This window comes from Spermophilus citellus (genome assembly GCF_964194105.1).
Source record: "Spermophilus citellus genome assembly, chromosome: 15".
In the NCBI taxonomy this organism is placed as follows: domain Eukaryota; kingdom Metazoa; phylum Chordata; class Mammalia; order Rodentia; family Sciuridae; genus Spermophilus; species Spermophilus citellus.
The window spans coordinates 64,999,451-65,015,069 of NC_138195.1; the positions used below are offsets into that span (position 1 = coordinate 64,999,451).

A 15,619-nucleotide genomic window follows, 5' to 3' on the forward strand; every position below is an offset into this window, starting at 1 on the left:
CAGGTGCAGAAAAATACAAAGAGAAATTAAAATTCAATGGATATATACATAGGTTGAACCTATTAATACTTTGAGAAAACACACACACACACACACACACACACACCAATCTTGCACAAAGGAATGGAGTAAGAAATAATAAAATGAAATGATACCTGAAAAAAGTTTAAAGTTAAAATTATAAAAAAAATTGTGCAAACACTGTATTTTAAATGGGATATTTAATGGTTCATTAAAAATGTGATCTGATGTATGACTTGTAAGTATTTTTATAGCCATCAAAATTAAATTTCTCTGAAGAAGAAAACTGTACCTCATGTTAAGAAGAACCTATGAGACAGACTGTTGTTGAGATGGTGAAGTACGATATTCCAGTCTTCATCTCCTTTTTCTCAAGAACCACATTAAGAGAAATATCTTAAATGAAAAAAGCTCCAGGAAACTCACAAGGCCACCAATACTCAAAAATCACTTCTCCAGTGCTAGAAAGAGCATTTGCATTTTAACTACATTTTTCTGTGCTCCAGCACATTAAAGGGATCATCCACTGTTATCAAGTAGGATTCGTCCCACACAACTGAGGATGATCCAACGTGCTTAAGACAATAAATATTACACATCATGTTAACAGGAGAAAGTCAAGAAACACAGGACCATTTCAATAGGTGCAGAAAAAGCATTTGGCATATTTCAAACCCTTTCATGATGAAACGTTCAAAAACAGAAGGAATTTTTCACAGAACATTCATGGCTACTAACCAATATCTAATATTATGTTCTATGGTAAAAGTTGAAAGATTTTTCTTAAAAATTATGGAAAAGACAGAAATGGCCAGTCTGCCACCTTTACTCAGCATAGAGTTGAAGTCGAACCAGAACAATAAGCAAGATTAAAGACCTAAAAGGCAGAGCAATCCAAAAGAAAGAAGCAAAAGAGTCTCTGTTATGGAAAGCTCTAAACTTCATATGAAGAAAATTAAAACTAATAAATGGGTTCTAAATAATTGGTATACACAAATAATATACACAATTTAGCAGCATTTTTAATAACAAATGAAAAAGGAATCAAGAAAATATTTCATTTCCAACACCATGAGAAAAAATAAAATATTCTTCAATAAATTTAAAAAGGGAGGTGAAAAATCTGTATGCTGAAATATAAAAAAAATCAACGAAAGAATTTGAAGAAGACAGAAATGCATGGAAAAATAATCCAGGTTCACAGATTGGAAGAATTATTATTGTAACTACCTGAGGTGATGTACAGATTCAATGCAAACTTAATGAAAAAACAAGGGTATTTTTCACAAAAATTTTCCAAGTCTTAAGATTTGCATAGGACCTCAAAAGATTCTGAGTAAAATGTGTTATCTTATGCAAGAAATCTGGAGGCTTCAAACTATGTACACAGCTACAGTAAACAACACATGACAGTGCAGGCATAAAGCAGACACATACACCTATGGATCCATGGAGAGTCCAGGAAATACACCTACCCACATACAGTCGAATAATCATTCACAAAAGGGCCAGGAATATACATTGAGGGAAGTATAGTCTCGTCATTGAATATCATTTGGAAAAGTGTGCATGTGTTTTGTATGCAAAACACAAATGCAATTAGACTTGCTTCTAACATTACACACAAAATCAATTCCAAATAGATTCAAGACAAATGGAAGACCTGAAACCATAAAACTACTGGAGGGATATATGGGGAAGATGTTCCCTAAACCTGTTCTGGCAATGCTTTGTTTACATATCATTTTTAATTGACACTTAAGAATCACACATATTTATCATGTTTTGATATCTGTGTATTTTGTGTAGTATTCAAATCAAGGTAGAAATATCTGTCTTCTCAAATATTTATCATTTATTAGTGATGAAAATATTCCAGATCCATTCTTCTAGCTGTTTTGAAATGAGCAGTACATTTTCTATCATCACTCTGTTTGTACAACAAAATGCCAGGACTTATTTCTCCAATCTATATCTTAGTATCCATAAATCAAATTTTTCCCCTCCTCCCTCTTGGACCTACACTCCACAGTCTCTGACATGCTTCTTTTTCTTTTTTCTTTTTTTTTTAAAGTGATATGTTAACATGGTTTTATTTTACTCATTTATCTCTTAATTTTACACGTAAAGCACATATAAAATTAAATACAAAAGTGACAATCATGTTGGAACTTATATGTCTGCATCCAGCTTCTCTTTTGTCTTCTTTTGTTCTCCTGTTCTAAATAACACCACCCCTCCACCTCCCAAAAAAGTGCATGGGAGATGCAATGGTTAATTTTAGATTTGCACTTCACTGGATTAAGTGATACTCAATAGCATAATTTCTGGTTAAGTCCTTGAGGGTGTTTTCAAAAGAGCATTTCTCTGCTCAGGCTCTTAGACTTGCACTGAGTCACTCCACTGGCTTTCCTTGTTCTCCAGACTACAGGTCACCTAGCATGGAATTCTTTAGTCTCCACAACTGTGTGATACAATTCCTGTAATAAACCCCTTTTCATCTATTTTTCATCTAGAGATATCTATCATTTAATTCTCTTTTTCTCTGAAGACCCTTAATACAGGAAATCAATTTCCTGATATTTTCTTATTAATTGGTTGAAAGTTGGTGAGCTTAGATTTCTAGATTTTAAATAGTTTTTCATAGAATCCTCAAGACATTCTGGTGCTGGGCTGCATGCCTATAATCCCAACAACTTCCAGTGCCCCCCTAAAAAAAATTTTCTCAGGGCCTATGTCTACTAAATTCTAGTGCACTGTGATGCTTTTAAAAAATTGCATTCCTTCCTAAATCTTGATCCTTGGTATTAAGTCTGGTTTCTTCCCTTTGAAATCTGAAAATATATTCCCTCTCCATTAAATATTAATAAATATTAACTGTATATCAAATTCCTGACAATAAAGACATAAAATTAAAACATGTTGAGCCTAATAAAAATTAAAATCAACTGATTAGAAACCTTTCTTTTGAAGACACATGACCCTGGGGTTCAATTTCTTGTTCTGATGTCTGATCTCAAACAATATACTTAACAAAGCCTTGTCTGAATTATCTTGGTAGTAAAGCAATATAATAATAATCTCATAGGCTTAATAATAACTTCACACCCCACACCATCTTGATCTTAATCCTTGAAACCTTTGAAACCATGAATTTGTTACTTTACATGATAAAAGGGACATTGTAGGTGTGATTATGTCAAGGGTCATAACTTGGATAGATTCTCCTGTGTTATGCAGGTATATTCAATATAATCATCAAGGTTTTGTTTGTTTGCAGGGGCATTGTTACCAGAGATTGAACTCAAGCATACTTAACCACCAAGCTACTCCCCAGAACTCTTGATCTATTATTTTAAGACAGAATCTCTCTAAGATGCTTAGGGCCTCCATGGCTGAGGCTGTCAACTTATGATCATTCCACCTCAGACTCCTGAGGCAATGGGATCACCGGAGTGGACCAACACATCCAGGTTCAATAAGGTTTGTATAAAAGGAAAAGGAGAGGATATAAGGGGAGAGCAGATGTGATGTGACTAATGTTCAACTGATGTGACAAAGGACACAGAAGCCAAGGGATGCTGGCAGCCTCTACAAGATGAAAAAATTAGGCAAATTTATATCCCCTGGAGCCTTCAAAAGGGACCATCCTGGCTGACAGAATCATCTTATCCCAGAGGAGATGACATTGGATCTTTGAACCTGAGAACTATAACATAGTTAATGCATGTTGATCAGTCATTGTATTGTGGTAATTTATCAAGGCAGTAATGGTACCTAATACAAATATTATTTATCTCAAAGGTTTATTAGAAAGAGTAAGTTAAAAAAAGATAAAAGAGCAAAGGGAAAAAGCAGGGTAGGGAAATCAGAAGTTGAACTATGGGGGAAGGTTGTGGTGAAGGGAAGATTATAAATTTTCGTGTAAGATACTAAGAGTAGCATCTGAGAAATTGTCATTCTGTTAGGATATAAGGCTGCCTAATGTACCACCCTTCTGTCAACACCCGATTAATATATATATATATATATATATATATATATATATATATATATATATATACATATATTTTTTGAAAAATTTTTTATTGTTGATGGAGTTTTATTTTTTATTTATATGAGGTGTTGAGAATTGAACCCAGTACCTCACACATGCTAGGCAAGCACTGTATAACTGAGCAACAACTTCTTTACCAGTTAAGAGTGTTAAAAATGGATACAATGTAGTTTTCATTTGCAATTTTATTTTTAATCTACCTCCATATATTTTTTGGTTGACAAGTAGTGATCATATGCACTGTGGTGGTATATTGTGAAACTATGATACATGTGTACATAGTCCAGTGATTAAATCAGGATAATTAACATGGTAATTGTCTCAAATACTTGTCCTTTATTTGTGGGCACGATATTTAATATCTCTCTTTCAGGAATTTTGAAGTATGCAGCATTATTTGGAACACAGTCAACATGTTCTGCACTAGATCATTAGAACTCATTCCTCCTGTCTGCCTAAATCTTTGTACCTTTAACTACCTTCTTCTCTTTACGCATCCACTCACATTGTCACCCTTTCCTAAGTCTGGTAACCATTACTTATCACTATTATAAGAGATTGATTTTTTTTTTGTATTACAGATAAAAGTGAAACCATGTGATTTTAATTTGCTATGCTTGACTTATTTCACTTTACATAATTTCCCAAGGTTTTCTTTGATTTAATAGTTATATATCATAGTAACGAAGCACAAAAATGTTAAAATACAGAGTGGTTAATGTGTTATAAGTGAATAGGAAGCATGCATTTTTGACAGCTGAGGAAACTCTCTCCAATGGGGTTGGACGTTCACTGGAATTCAAAGAAATAGGGTGGAGAGAAGCAGGTCAGAGAAGGCATGCCTAATAGAGACAGAGGCGGAGCATGCCCCAAAGAAGAGATTCCAGATGACAACACATCAGCAGGGAGACAGGCTGCTCTTCATCAAACAGGAATGAAGCAGAGCTTGTATGTGGGTGGCACAGAGATCAATCCATTGACAACTGGGGTGGTATCAAGATCTTTTGGGTCAACCACGGACTTCAGGTGAAAATTCTGTAAAATGGTGGTCAGGAATAAGAACAGTTCCATGCGGGCCAGACCTTCTCCTGCACAAATCCGTTTTCCTGAAAATATCCAAGAGAGAGAGTAAATACTCCTGGAACAGTATATTTTTGACTAGCAAAAGAAAAATGCAAAGTCATTATAGATGATGATTGAGTGGATGGACGGATGGATCAATGGATGGATCAATGGAAAAAGAGTAAATATACAGCGGGGGTTGTAGTTCAATGGTAGAACATTTGCCTGGCACATATGAGGCACTGTTTGATTCTCAGCACCACATAAAAATATTAATAAAATGAAGGTATTGTGTCCACTTACAAAAAATATTTTAAAAGACTAAATATAAAGGATGACTGATTAAACAGGAGGAACACACCTGTTGTCCACCTAATAATTTATCAACACTCTTCATTCTCTTAATATTAGTGAGCATCACCTCTATACCAAGAACTTTATTGACCATGTCCATATTAAAATTGTTCTTTTGACATTTCGTGTTTCCATAAAATCTATTCCCAGAAACACATGCTGATTACTTCTGTTCCCTGTTCCAAGTCTGATGTTCCACAATCATCTTCCATTCATCAGATCTGAAGAACCTCATCAGTCTTAAACATGCAATGCAGTTTCAAGCTTTATCTCATGCTGCTGTTCCTTTGACTAGGATGCACTTCATACAGCTCTCAGATCCTAGAACAAATGCCATTTTTCTTTTGCACTCTTTGTGATTCCTCCAGGCTACAGATTTTCATACTCTTTGGCTTTACTCAGCAACGAAGCATAGATTATTTGAATTATTACTATTTTCTAGCCTCCTGAAATAAGATTTCCATTAAGGGTAGGGCTCAGTTCTTGCTAGACCTACTAGCAAGCCTGAAGAGCCAAAGAATAAATTTAGGTAATGATATGCCAGAGACTCAGCACACACTTCAGGTGTGAAGGACCCTGTATTCCAAGGAGGAACTAGATGTAGGGAGATCAAGATGCTCTGGTGTTCTTAAAGGATAATCTACCCTACTCCCAAGGTTTGCTGACCATCATTTACTATTCACAAAACTCTGGCATCCTTCATGAAGAGCAAATATCCTAGTACTATGGTCCATTGTCTCCCTTAAAATGCCTGCCTCTCTTCAGTCCTTTTCCTTTGCCTCTTCTGAGGCAGTTCTAATGTCCTTTCTTCCATTTGAATGTCACTCAATCCATTTTATGCCTTACTGTGTGGTATGAGAGAACAGGCAGGAGACATTTTCTTCCTCTACCACCATGTCCAGCTGATCCTTTCTTCTCTCTCCCACAGGACTAGTCATACTGGATTACAACAATCTATTTATTCATCTGCTTAGCTGAGTGTGGGATGGTTTTGGTGGCCCATTCTGTGCTTGTATACTTATCATATGCAGAGCTCAGCAGAGGAATGAGAGGCACCACATGGAAGATACTTCCAAGGTTATGGAGTTAGATACTTTTTGCAGGGCAGATGAGGACAGTGGAGATGAATTTAATCATCTAAGAAGGGTTCTGGGAGTGCAGTGTTGTATTTTGAGGCATGAACCAATCCACTCTCACTTAGCTTTATTACTTTGGAAGATCTAGGTCAATTTTCCCCAAAACCCCAGTAATTAGACCCAGTAATGATACTATAGCCTGGTCTTTCACAGTATGTGGGTGCTGGGAGTTTTGTCCCTGATCATGTGCAAAGAACATATCTACCAGCCCACAAATAAGCAGTTTAACTCATCCCATTAAGGTTTTTTATCCCCTGAAGCAGCAATGGAAATACATTTCTATTACCTGTTGAGAAAGGCATGAAGTAGTCACTCTTCTTGAATTTGCCACTCTCATCCAGGAAATGGCCAGGGTCAAACTTCTTTGGGTTGAGAAATTCTTTGCTGTCATGCAGCACAGATGTCAATGATGTTATTATGGTTGTGCCCTGCAATGAACAGACACATATAAACCAAGTTGTAGAGTCATGGAGCTGGAGGAAATGTTGGAATTTACTGAGTCCAAATGGTATGAGAAGAGACCCTTGTTCAAAGAAGAGCATTGATATTTCCAGGTAGACAATGAAGTAATAAAATGCATGAGTTTAAGGCCAGTGTCTATGACCTTGCTAAAGTGCCCCCAGTGGCATTTGAAGTAGTGAGTACTTGAGCACCAAACCTTCTGTTCTACTTATCATCAAGCTTTGACACTGGTCTTTGCCCCTACTCAGTAGTGTATTTTGTCACTTCACTTCTCCCACATCTTGTATAGAATTCTGCTTTAAAATGGGTCTCTTTTGGCTCTTGAAATGCCCTGGATATTGTTAATAAGACAATTCTGAGATAATAAAAAATACAACAAGAGCCAACTAAATGTTTAAAATGGTCACACAATTTGATTCTCCTTATAATTGTGGGGATTTCACCACAATTATTGTGGGGGTTTTCACCCCCCCCCAATGCAAAAGCAATGCTAAATTTAAAGTAAGCATCATTTTCAACAATTTTGTAAAGATCATAAATTAAGGCTAAAGTTTTTTAAGTATTCCATTTTTGTTTTAATGAGTATGTGAAGATGTTTATTTTTCCCCCATTTTTTGGTACATTAAAATTACACATATAGTGGTATCTTTGTTTTACATTTAGACTTGCACATGATTTAACAGTATAATTTGGTCAGTATTATTCCCTAGTACTTCTCCTTTTCCTCGCCTCTAAACTCTCCTTTGGTTTCTGTTGTCTTCTCCACTGACTTTCATCAATTATAATGGGATCTCCTATAGATTTTTTTTCCTTTTTGTTTTTTCTAACATCTACAGATAGCAGGAGACAATGTCCCTTGACTTTCTGAGTTTCTTATTTTGCTTAACATAATGCTGTCAGCTTCCATGTTTTCCTGAAAATGACATAATTACATTTTTTATGGATAAATAAAACTCCACTGTGTATATATACAACATTTTCTTTATTCATTAATCTGTTGATGGATATTTAAGCTGGAGCTTATATTGACTATTGTGAATTATACATGGCTATGCATGAATCACTTTAGTATGCTGACTTTAATTCTTTAGAAAAAAATGCCAAGGAGGGGTGTACTGGGTCATGTGGTGGTTCCTGAATATACAAATATTTCCTGAGGATATAAAGACAGATATGTTTTCAAAAAGTTGTATTAGAATAACTGGACACTTTTCATAGAGAAACAAATAAGCTGGGCCTGGTGGCATGTGCTTGTAGCCCCATCCGGTATGGAGCCTAAGGCATTATGATTGTTTGAACCCAGAGGTTTGAAGTGAGCCTGGGAAACAGAGAATTATTGTCTCAAGAAAATGAAAAGAAGTCAAAGGAATGAATTTCATGACCATTATTTTATACCACCAATAATTAACCTGAAATAAATCACCAACTTAATTGCAGGAGCTAAAATGATTAATTCTAGAAAAAAAATTAAGGGAATATTGTGCAATCTTGTGCTAGCAAATATTTTTTTTACATAGGAAATAAAGCACAAATTGTAAAAGAAAAAATTGATTATATCAGTTTAGCATAAAGTTAAAAATCATGCAATAATCTCAGTCTTAGGTATTAATGGAAAAGAAAAATATAGTCCACGTCAAACTTTTTACACAGATGTTCATATTACTTATATTTAAAAACCAAAACTAGAAACAACCAAAATCATCCATCTTCTTAAGAATGAGTAGAAAAAACATTCATGGTATTCATTGTAGTGGAATAGTACTCAGTACTAAAGGAATGAACTACTAATACATGTAAATGAAAATGAATCTTAAACATGTCCTGCTACATTTAAAAAATAACAGAGATGCATGAAAATATATGGGACACCAGTAGTGTGTAGAGGGTACCAGGGGAAGGGGGAGGGGAGGGCACAGGAAGGTACTGGGGAATGAAAATATTATTATTGTTATGTGCATGAATTGTAATTGTTATGAATCAGCCACAATGAAACATTCTGTTACTTATAATTATTATACACCAATAAATATTTTAAAAAAGAAACTTGATTCTATATAAGAAGATTATTGAAGAAAGAATATTTGAAGGTAAAACTGCCAGAGATAAAAGATTTGGTTCTGTATTGTTCTATGTCATATTCTATCATATGACTTTCATGATAAATCAAAACCATAGGTACAGAAAGTAGATCTGTGGTCACCAGGGACTGGAAGTGAGGAAGTATGCTTGGTTGTGATAGGAGGATGAAGGAACTTTATGTGGTGATGGACATATAATATACAAATTATATACATGGGCACAATATTTCACTATGCTGCTTAGGCTGATTTCAATATTGTGGGCACAATCAATCCCCCTGCCTCAGCCTCCTGAGTGGATGAGCCTACAGTTATACATCATCATGCTCAGCAATATAAAAATCTTATACCTTAACTGTTGTGTGGTTACATCATTACATAGATTTGTCACAACTCATTGAATTGTACGCATAAGAGAGTCAGTTGTAGAGTGGGGATGTATCACAATGGTAGAATGCTTGCTTTGCATGCACAAGACCCTGGGTTTAATGACCAGTGTTAAAAAAAAGAGGGAATTTACTTTACAATACATTGCTTAAAACGTCATTAAAAATAGAATAGACTGAAGAATATTCCATTGTACAAAGTACATTTATGAAGACTCGAATTGGGTGTCAACATACTTTATATACAAACAGAGATATGAAAAATTATGGTATATATGTGTAATAAGAATTGCAATGCAAAAAAAACAAAGTACATGTATAAAGGCATGATTTGACGTGAATATACTCTATATACAAAGATATGAAAAAATTGTACTCTATATGTGTAGTAAGAATTGTAATGCATTCTGCTGTCATGTATTTAAAAAAATAAAATTAATAAAACTAAAAAATAAGTAATAAATAAATAAATGAATGAATTTTGGAACATACCTTTTGCACTCATTTACATATCATCTATGAAGGTTTTTGTGTAACTATGGCAGAGACAAGAAGTGACAGGAGAGACCCTATTTCCTAAAAGACTAAAATATTTACTATCTGGCCCATTAGAGGAAAAATTTGCCAGATTATCAGACAATTATGTTGAGTGACTCAATCCTGTGACTGCAGAATTCATTTTTATAATTCATAAGGGGTCATTAGAATAAGGTATGCAGTGAGCAAACTCCCTTCACTGGAATGTACCATGCAGAAAGGAAAAGCTCTTTTCCTTGGTTTCTGGGCCCTCTTTACTCAAAAGAGGCCAGACATATTAGATCTCCTGCTTGCATTGTTTGCTGAAAACAGAGTGAATTTTAAAAGTCGAACTCTTGTATGAAACCTGTCATCACCAGCTCAAGGCCCGTCACCTCTCAGGAAAGTCCTCCTTTTCCCTCTTCTCCAGAAGATGAAAAGAGTGTTTCTAACCTTACTAAAATTATAATTCTTTCTCCACAACGAAAACACATATTTAGTTCTATCAGTTGTAAATTGCATTGGTAATGTGTTCCTGCTTTAAGTGAAATAGAGTAGCTTGGAACATACTGACCAGAAAGTCTAACTAAAAATAGAACCTGTATGGTAGACTCATTGGAAAGCTGCTGCGATAAAAATTGGTTCCAAGATTACACAGAAGGAGGAACCTCAGGGGTTGGCTTATAGCTGTGGTCAATTTTTAACTGTGTTAGTCCACAACTCTGAGTCAGGTCGGGAGGTGTTATACCATTCTAACTACGAGGTAGAGGAGGAGAGAAATCTTTCTGGAACAAGATGAACATTATCTGAAACTGCAGCTTTTCTTATATAACTGTGCATAGGCAAATATTACTAGTATTACAAAGATACAACTAAGAGGCCACAAAAAGAAAACAAGCAGTATAGAAAGGCAAGAAAAATAGTTTCAAAGTAGGAAATATGATCTCCCTTATTTTATGAGGCCAGCATTAGTTTGACAGAAATATGACAAAGTAATTTTTATATGAAAAATTGGAGAATAATCTGTCAAAATATGAATACAAAAGATTGGGGAGTAATATTGGTCAAATTATATTGTTACATTGTGTGCATGCACAAATATGTAACAATAAATCCCATCAATATGTATAACAAGAGTGTACAGATAAAAAAATTGTGAGAAGAGAAAAAGTCTTTATCAAACTCTGGAAAATCAAATTCTGCTATGTGCATGTACTTACAACATGCATATTTAGTGGAGAAAGGACCAACATATATGACCATGAACACATGATCAATGGATATAGAGAATCCATTTGATAAAATTATACATTAGTGTTAAACAAATGATAAACTATAAGAAAAGAAAACCTTCTCTCATCTGATTAAGAATATCTGCCAAAATGTATATAAAACATCACATGAAATAGGGTATTGTGAAAACTTCAACTTCTGCTACAGTCAAAACAAACCTTAAAGTATGCTCAACAAACCACTTCTTTTCAATACTGTGCTGGAAATCCAAGCCAGTACAATAATGTAAGAACCAGAAATTAAGGTCACTAAGAAACGGAAAATGATAGATAAAACAAATACTAACAAGATAGCAGGATAATGTGCTCAGAATTTCCAAATGAATCTAAACACTAATTATTATCAATGACTTAAAAAGTTAGTTAAAAAGAATTCTAGATATAAAATCATCAAATAGAACTGTAACAATATGTCCATGTGCCAAGAACAACAAATGGGAAAAGGCATTATTTAAATTGTACAGTTTATATTAGCTTTTAAAATATTAATTACTACTAAAAAACTTTCAAAAAATGTGTGAGTTACTTAATTTAAAACAAAACATTATTAGAACAAAATAAAGCCCAAATAAAGTAGAACATCTACAATATTCATGAAATAAAATACTGAACATGTGAAAATGTCAATTCTTTCCAAATTGGTCTGTAGACTTAATGATATGCTGAAAAATATCACAGGAGAGTGTTTTAGGAAATTAACAACCTGATTCTAAAATTTGTTTGGAAATGTAAACAGCTGAGAGTAGACAAAACAAACCTGAAGGAGCAGAAGAAATTGGGAGAGTTCTCCCTTATGGTTGTCAGGAACAGTTATGGAGCCTCATGACCTAGTCTGGTCTAGCACTGAGGCCATCAATGTGCTGCATGGGTGAGTTTTGTACTTCATTCGTCTTGTGTTGGCAAGGATTAGAACCATACTGTGAATTTGGGAACTTCAATGTGGGAAAAAGAATCTTACCTTGGGGATGAAGTAGTTCCTGAATTTAATGTCACAGGTCACTGCATGGGGAAGATTGGTTGGAACGAGGTCAATGTATCTCTGGATTTCATGCAGGACAGCTTCTGTGTAGGGCATATTGCTCTTGTCCTGCATGCAGGGGCTGCGGTGTCTGCCAATCACATGGTCAATCTCTTCTTGTACTTTAGCTGATAAGGACCAATGGAAAAGAGAAAAATAGTATATTTCTTAAAATAACTCAGGGTTATGTGAAGCATTGTGTGTGTATCCAAAAGGTATTAGAGGCATGACTTATATGCAACAAGTACTTCTGCACATGTAAAAAGATATCCATGATATAACCTATAACTATATTAATTTATCAATATCTATCAACAAGTACTGATATATATGAATAAATATACATAAATATATAGGAGTCATACATTCATGACTCTTCTATAATCTAGGTATTAAAATATATCTATAAACTTACATTCTAGCATATATGATATCAGTATCAGTAGAAATGATAAAATGTTTCCAAATATCAAGTTATCACATAATTATTTAAATAATTATAAACGGTGCAGATAGAAAAACAGGAATAAACATAAATTTTACAACAAATAATATATGACATTATAAAATTAAATTATACTAATGAATCTATACTTATACATGTCTCCGTGTATGTGTGTGTGTGAGTGTGTGTGAGTGTGTGTGTGTGTGTGTGTGTATGAGTATGTTGTGTATGAGTGATTGAAACTTTTCAATCACTCATTCTTTAAATGTAGCCTTTTTGAATCATTTAGAAATTTCTTCTGAAACGTTCATTTTTCTAAATAATGATCTATTTTGTTCCTTGATTTATCCAATTTTAGACAATTTTTAATGAGTTCCTCATAAGAAACATTAAGACCCAAATCTACTCCATGCAAAATACATATCACAAATAAATATGCACACCCACATAGCTGACATACTTTCCCTCTCTATTCCTATATATTTTTGATTACAATTTTTGATTATATCAATATATTTTGTTACAACATTATGACTACATAACCAATTTTCACCTGTAAGGTAACTGTGTACGTTTTGTTCATTGCATATGTTTAACCTCTATTTGTTCAACATATACCAATTCCTAATTTTCAAGTTGTTTATCTTATATTGTATCCAAAGGTTGATGTTTCAAACTCCTAGTAATAATTAACTAAATGTTTGAACTTCAGATTCTTTCTTTAATTTTCCTTATCTTCAATTACACCTGCTTTAACTACTTAATATCGACAATTGGTTGTTTCCTAGGCCTGGTGTCCAAGACCTCCCTTAAACTCCCATTCTTATACATATGGTCTCCTAATTCCAGGAACCTGTGACTGCCTTGCCTCTGCCTTGACTTTGAATATTTGGATGGAGCTTATGCTCTAGTATCTTTCTGTGAAAGGGAAAAGAGGGGATACATTTTGTAGCAAAGATGGATCTAAAAAACCTCTTTCTTTTTGTTAATGTTTTGGTTTTGTTGTTGTTTTGGGATTGTTTGTTGATTGCTTGGTTGGTTTTGGTAGGGGTTTTTGTTTTTGTGTTTTGTGTTGTTTTGTTGGTTCTGGGGATTGACCCAGAGGCCCTCTATATTTAAGCCACACTCACAGCCCTTTGGTTTTGAGACAAGCTGGCCCAGGCTAGCCTTGAATTTGCCTCGACTTCCTGCTTCAACCTTCTAATAGGTGGGGTTATAATGGCTCTCACATTTTCTATTAACATGAAAAATAACAATTGTTCTTTAGAACTCAGATGTCTTGCTGATTCATAATTCTTTTTATAATATCTGGCTTATTCCTGAAAGTTCATGTGATTTTTAACATTACTTGGATGTTCTAAAATAAATTACAGGGCCTGTTAACTTCAGTTTCTCCAGAGAGTTAACCTCTCTTCCTATGAGAGGGAAACATTTAATTGTTCAAAGCTATTGTAAAGGGCACCTGAGCACAGAGCGGCTCCTATTTTGTGCCTCAATTTCCCGTAACTATTTTGACATTTGATGTTTCTAAATGCTGAAACTTATGGATAATTTTCAGTACAGAGACTGACTTTACCACACTAATACAACTTCTTCTTCTGACATATATGCTACAGCTTGATATTCTCTACTAAATAATGTCCCTTCCTTCTGTTCTCTATGTTTCAGAAATGTGTTGAGGGTTTGTTGGCTGTTTTCTCTCCTCCTCTTTTCCCACTTTAAAAAGGAGTATTTCTCATTTGTGGCTACTTTATAATAGTTTTGGTGGGGTCCTGAAACAGGAAAAGGTGGTGTTTGCTTTTAATCTACTATGCATTACTGGAACTCTTTAAAGGTACATTTCTAAATAGAGTTGTTCATAAAACATAAAATTAATGGAAACACATTTTGGGAATAATGAAATTCCTTTCGGCACATCTTCTAAGTAGCAACACTTAAAAAAAAGGTTAGTTTTCTAACCTTTTAGAGAACTTCTCAGACTCTAGTAATATCCCTGCCACCTCATTACATTTCTAAAGTTTCTATTTACACTCCAATGAAGAGTTTTGATTTTTCCCTATCTAGCACTAAAGCATGAAATTTTCACAATAAGCAACAATTTCCACAGAAATCTTGCAAGAACATGCCTAATGTTCCAAGTAGCTTCTCCTTAGGAAGACCAACATGCAGTCTTAGGCCAACTCATGCTGGCTGTTGCATGCTGCAAATCACTTCCCAGTGGAATCCAGACATGACCAGAGCTCCACTGCCTTGCTACTGCCCATGCTGTCCTTCACTTTTCAGTCACTGTCCCTTAAGGTGCAATGTCCTCTTATTTTTATCCCTTCATTTAATATGGACAAATTATAACAGGTAGCACAGAAATTTTTTATATAAAGTGTCTTCCTCAAGACAAATAAGACAGAGGGGTGAGCTAGTGAGCAGTGTCTTGTCAAATTTCTGTTGTAAAATTCACCCTGCTCACCATGTGTAGTCATACCTGTGACCTCTGGGTGCTTCATCAGGAGCAGGAGTCCATATCTCAGAGTGGAGGTTGTGGTCTCTGTCCCAGCTCCATAAAGATCATACACAATGTTGATTAAGGCTTCAGTGGTAAACTCAGTCTGCTGATTGCCCTTTTCCTAGGAATAATTCATGCACTTATTTCACAATTAATTTAGTATTTAATTATAATAATTTCAAAATGAATTATATGATTATAAAGTTAAGTCAACATAGCAACAAAAGAATACAATGTTATAAAAAGCTACTCTGTGGTATGGTAAACTATAGATTAATTGACCAAATCTCCA

General features: G+C 34.6%; 2 protein-coding genes across 7 annotated transcripts in view; one reads left to right on the forward strand and one right to left on the reverse strand.

Moving 5' to 3' along the window:
- The window catches only part of LOC308634127 (cytochrome P450 2C18-like), a gene marked incomplete at both ends in the record, with an annotated part of 318,512 nt that overhangs the window by 151,660 nt on the left and 151,233 nt on the right, over nucleotides 1-15,619 (forward strand). The window lies entirely within an intron of this gene.
- LOC308634132 (cytochrome P450 2C9-like) overlaps nucleotides 5,003-15,619 on the reverse strand; it is a gene marked incomplete at both ends in the record, with an annotated part of 37,609 nt that continues 26,992 nt past the window's right edge. For all 3 annotated transcript variants that reach the window (XM_081267728.1, XM_081267727.1, XM_081267726.1), the window contains 4 exons: nucleotides 5,003-5,184; nucleotides 6,917-7,058; nucleotides 12,323-12,510; nucleotides 15,307-15,448. In XM_081267728.1, coding sequence (XP_081123854.1) covers nucleotides 5,003-5,184; nucleotides 6,917-7,058; nucleotides 12,323-12,510; nucleotides 15,307-15,448 — 654 coding nt within the window. The remainder of the gene's footprint in view (nucleotides 5,185-6,916; nucleotides 7,059-12,322; nucleotides 12,511-15,306; nucleotides 15,449-15,619) is intronic.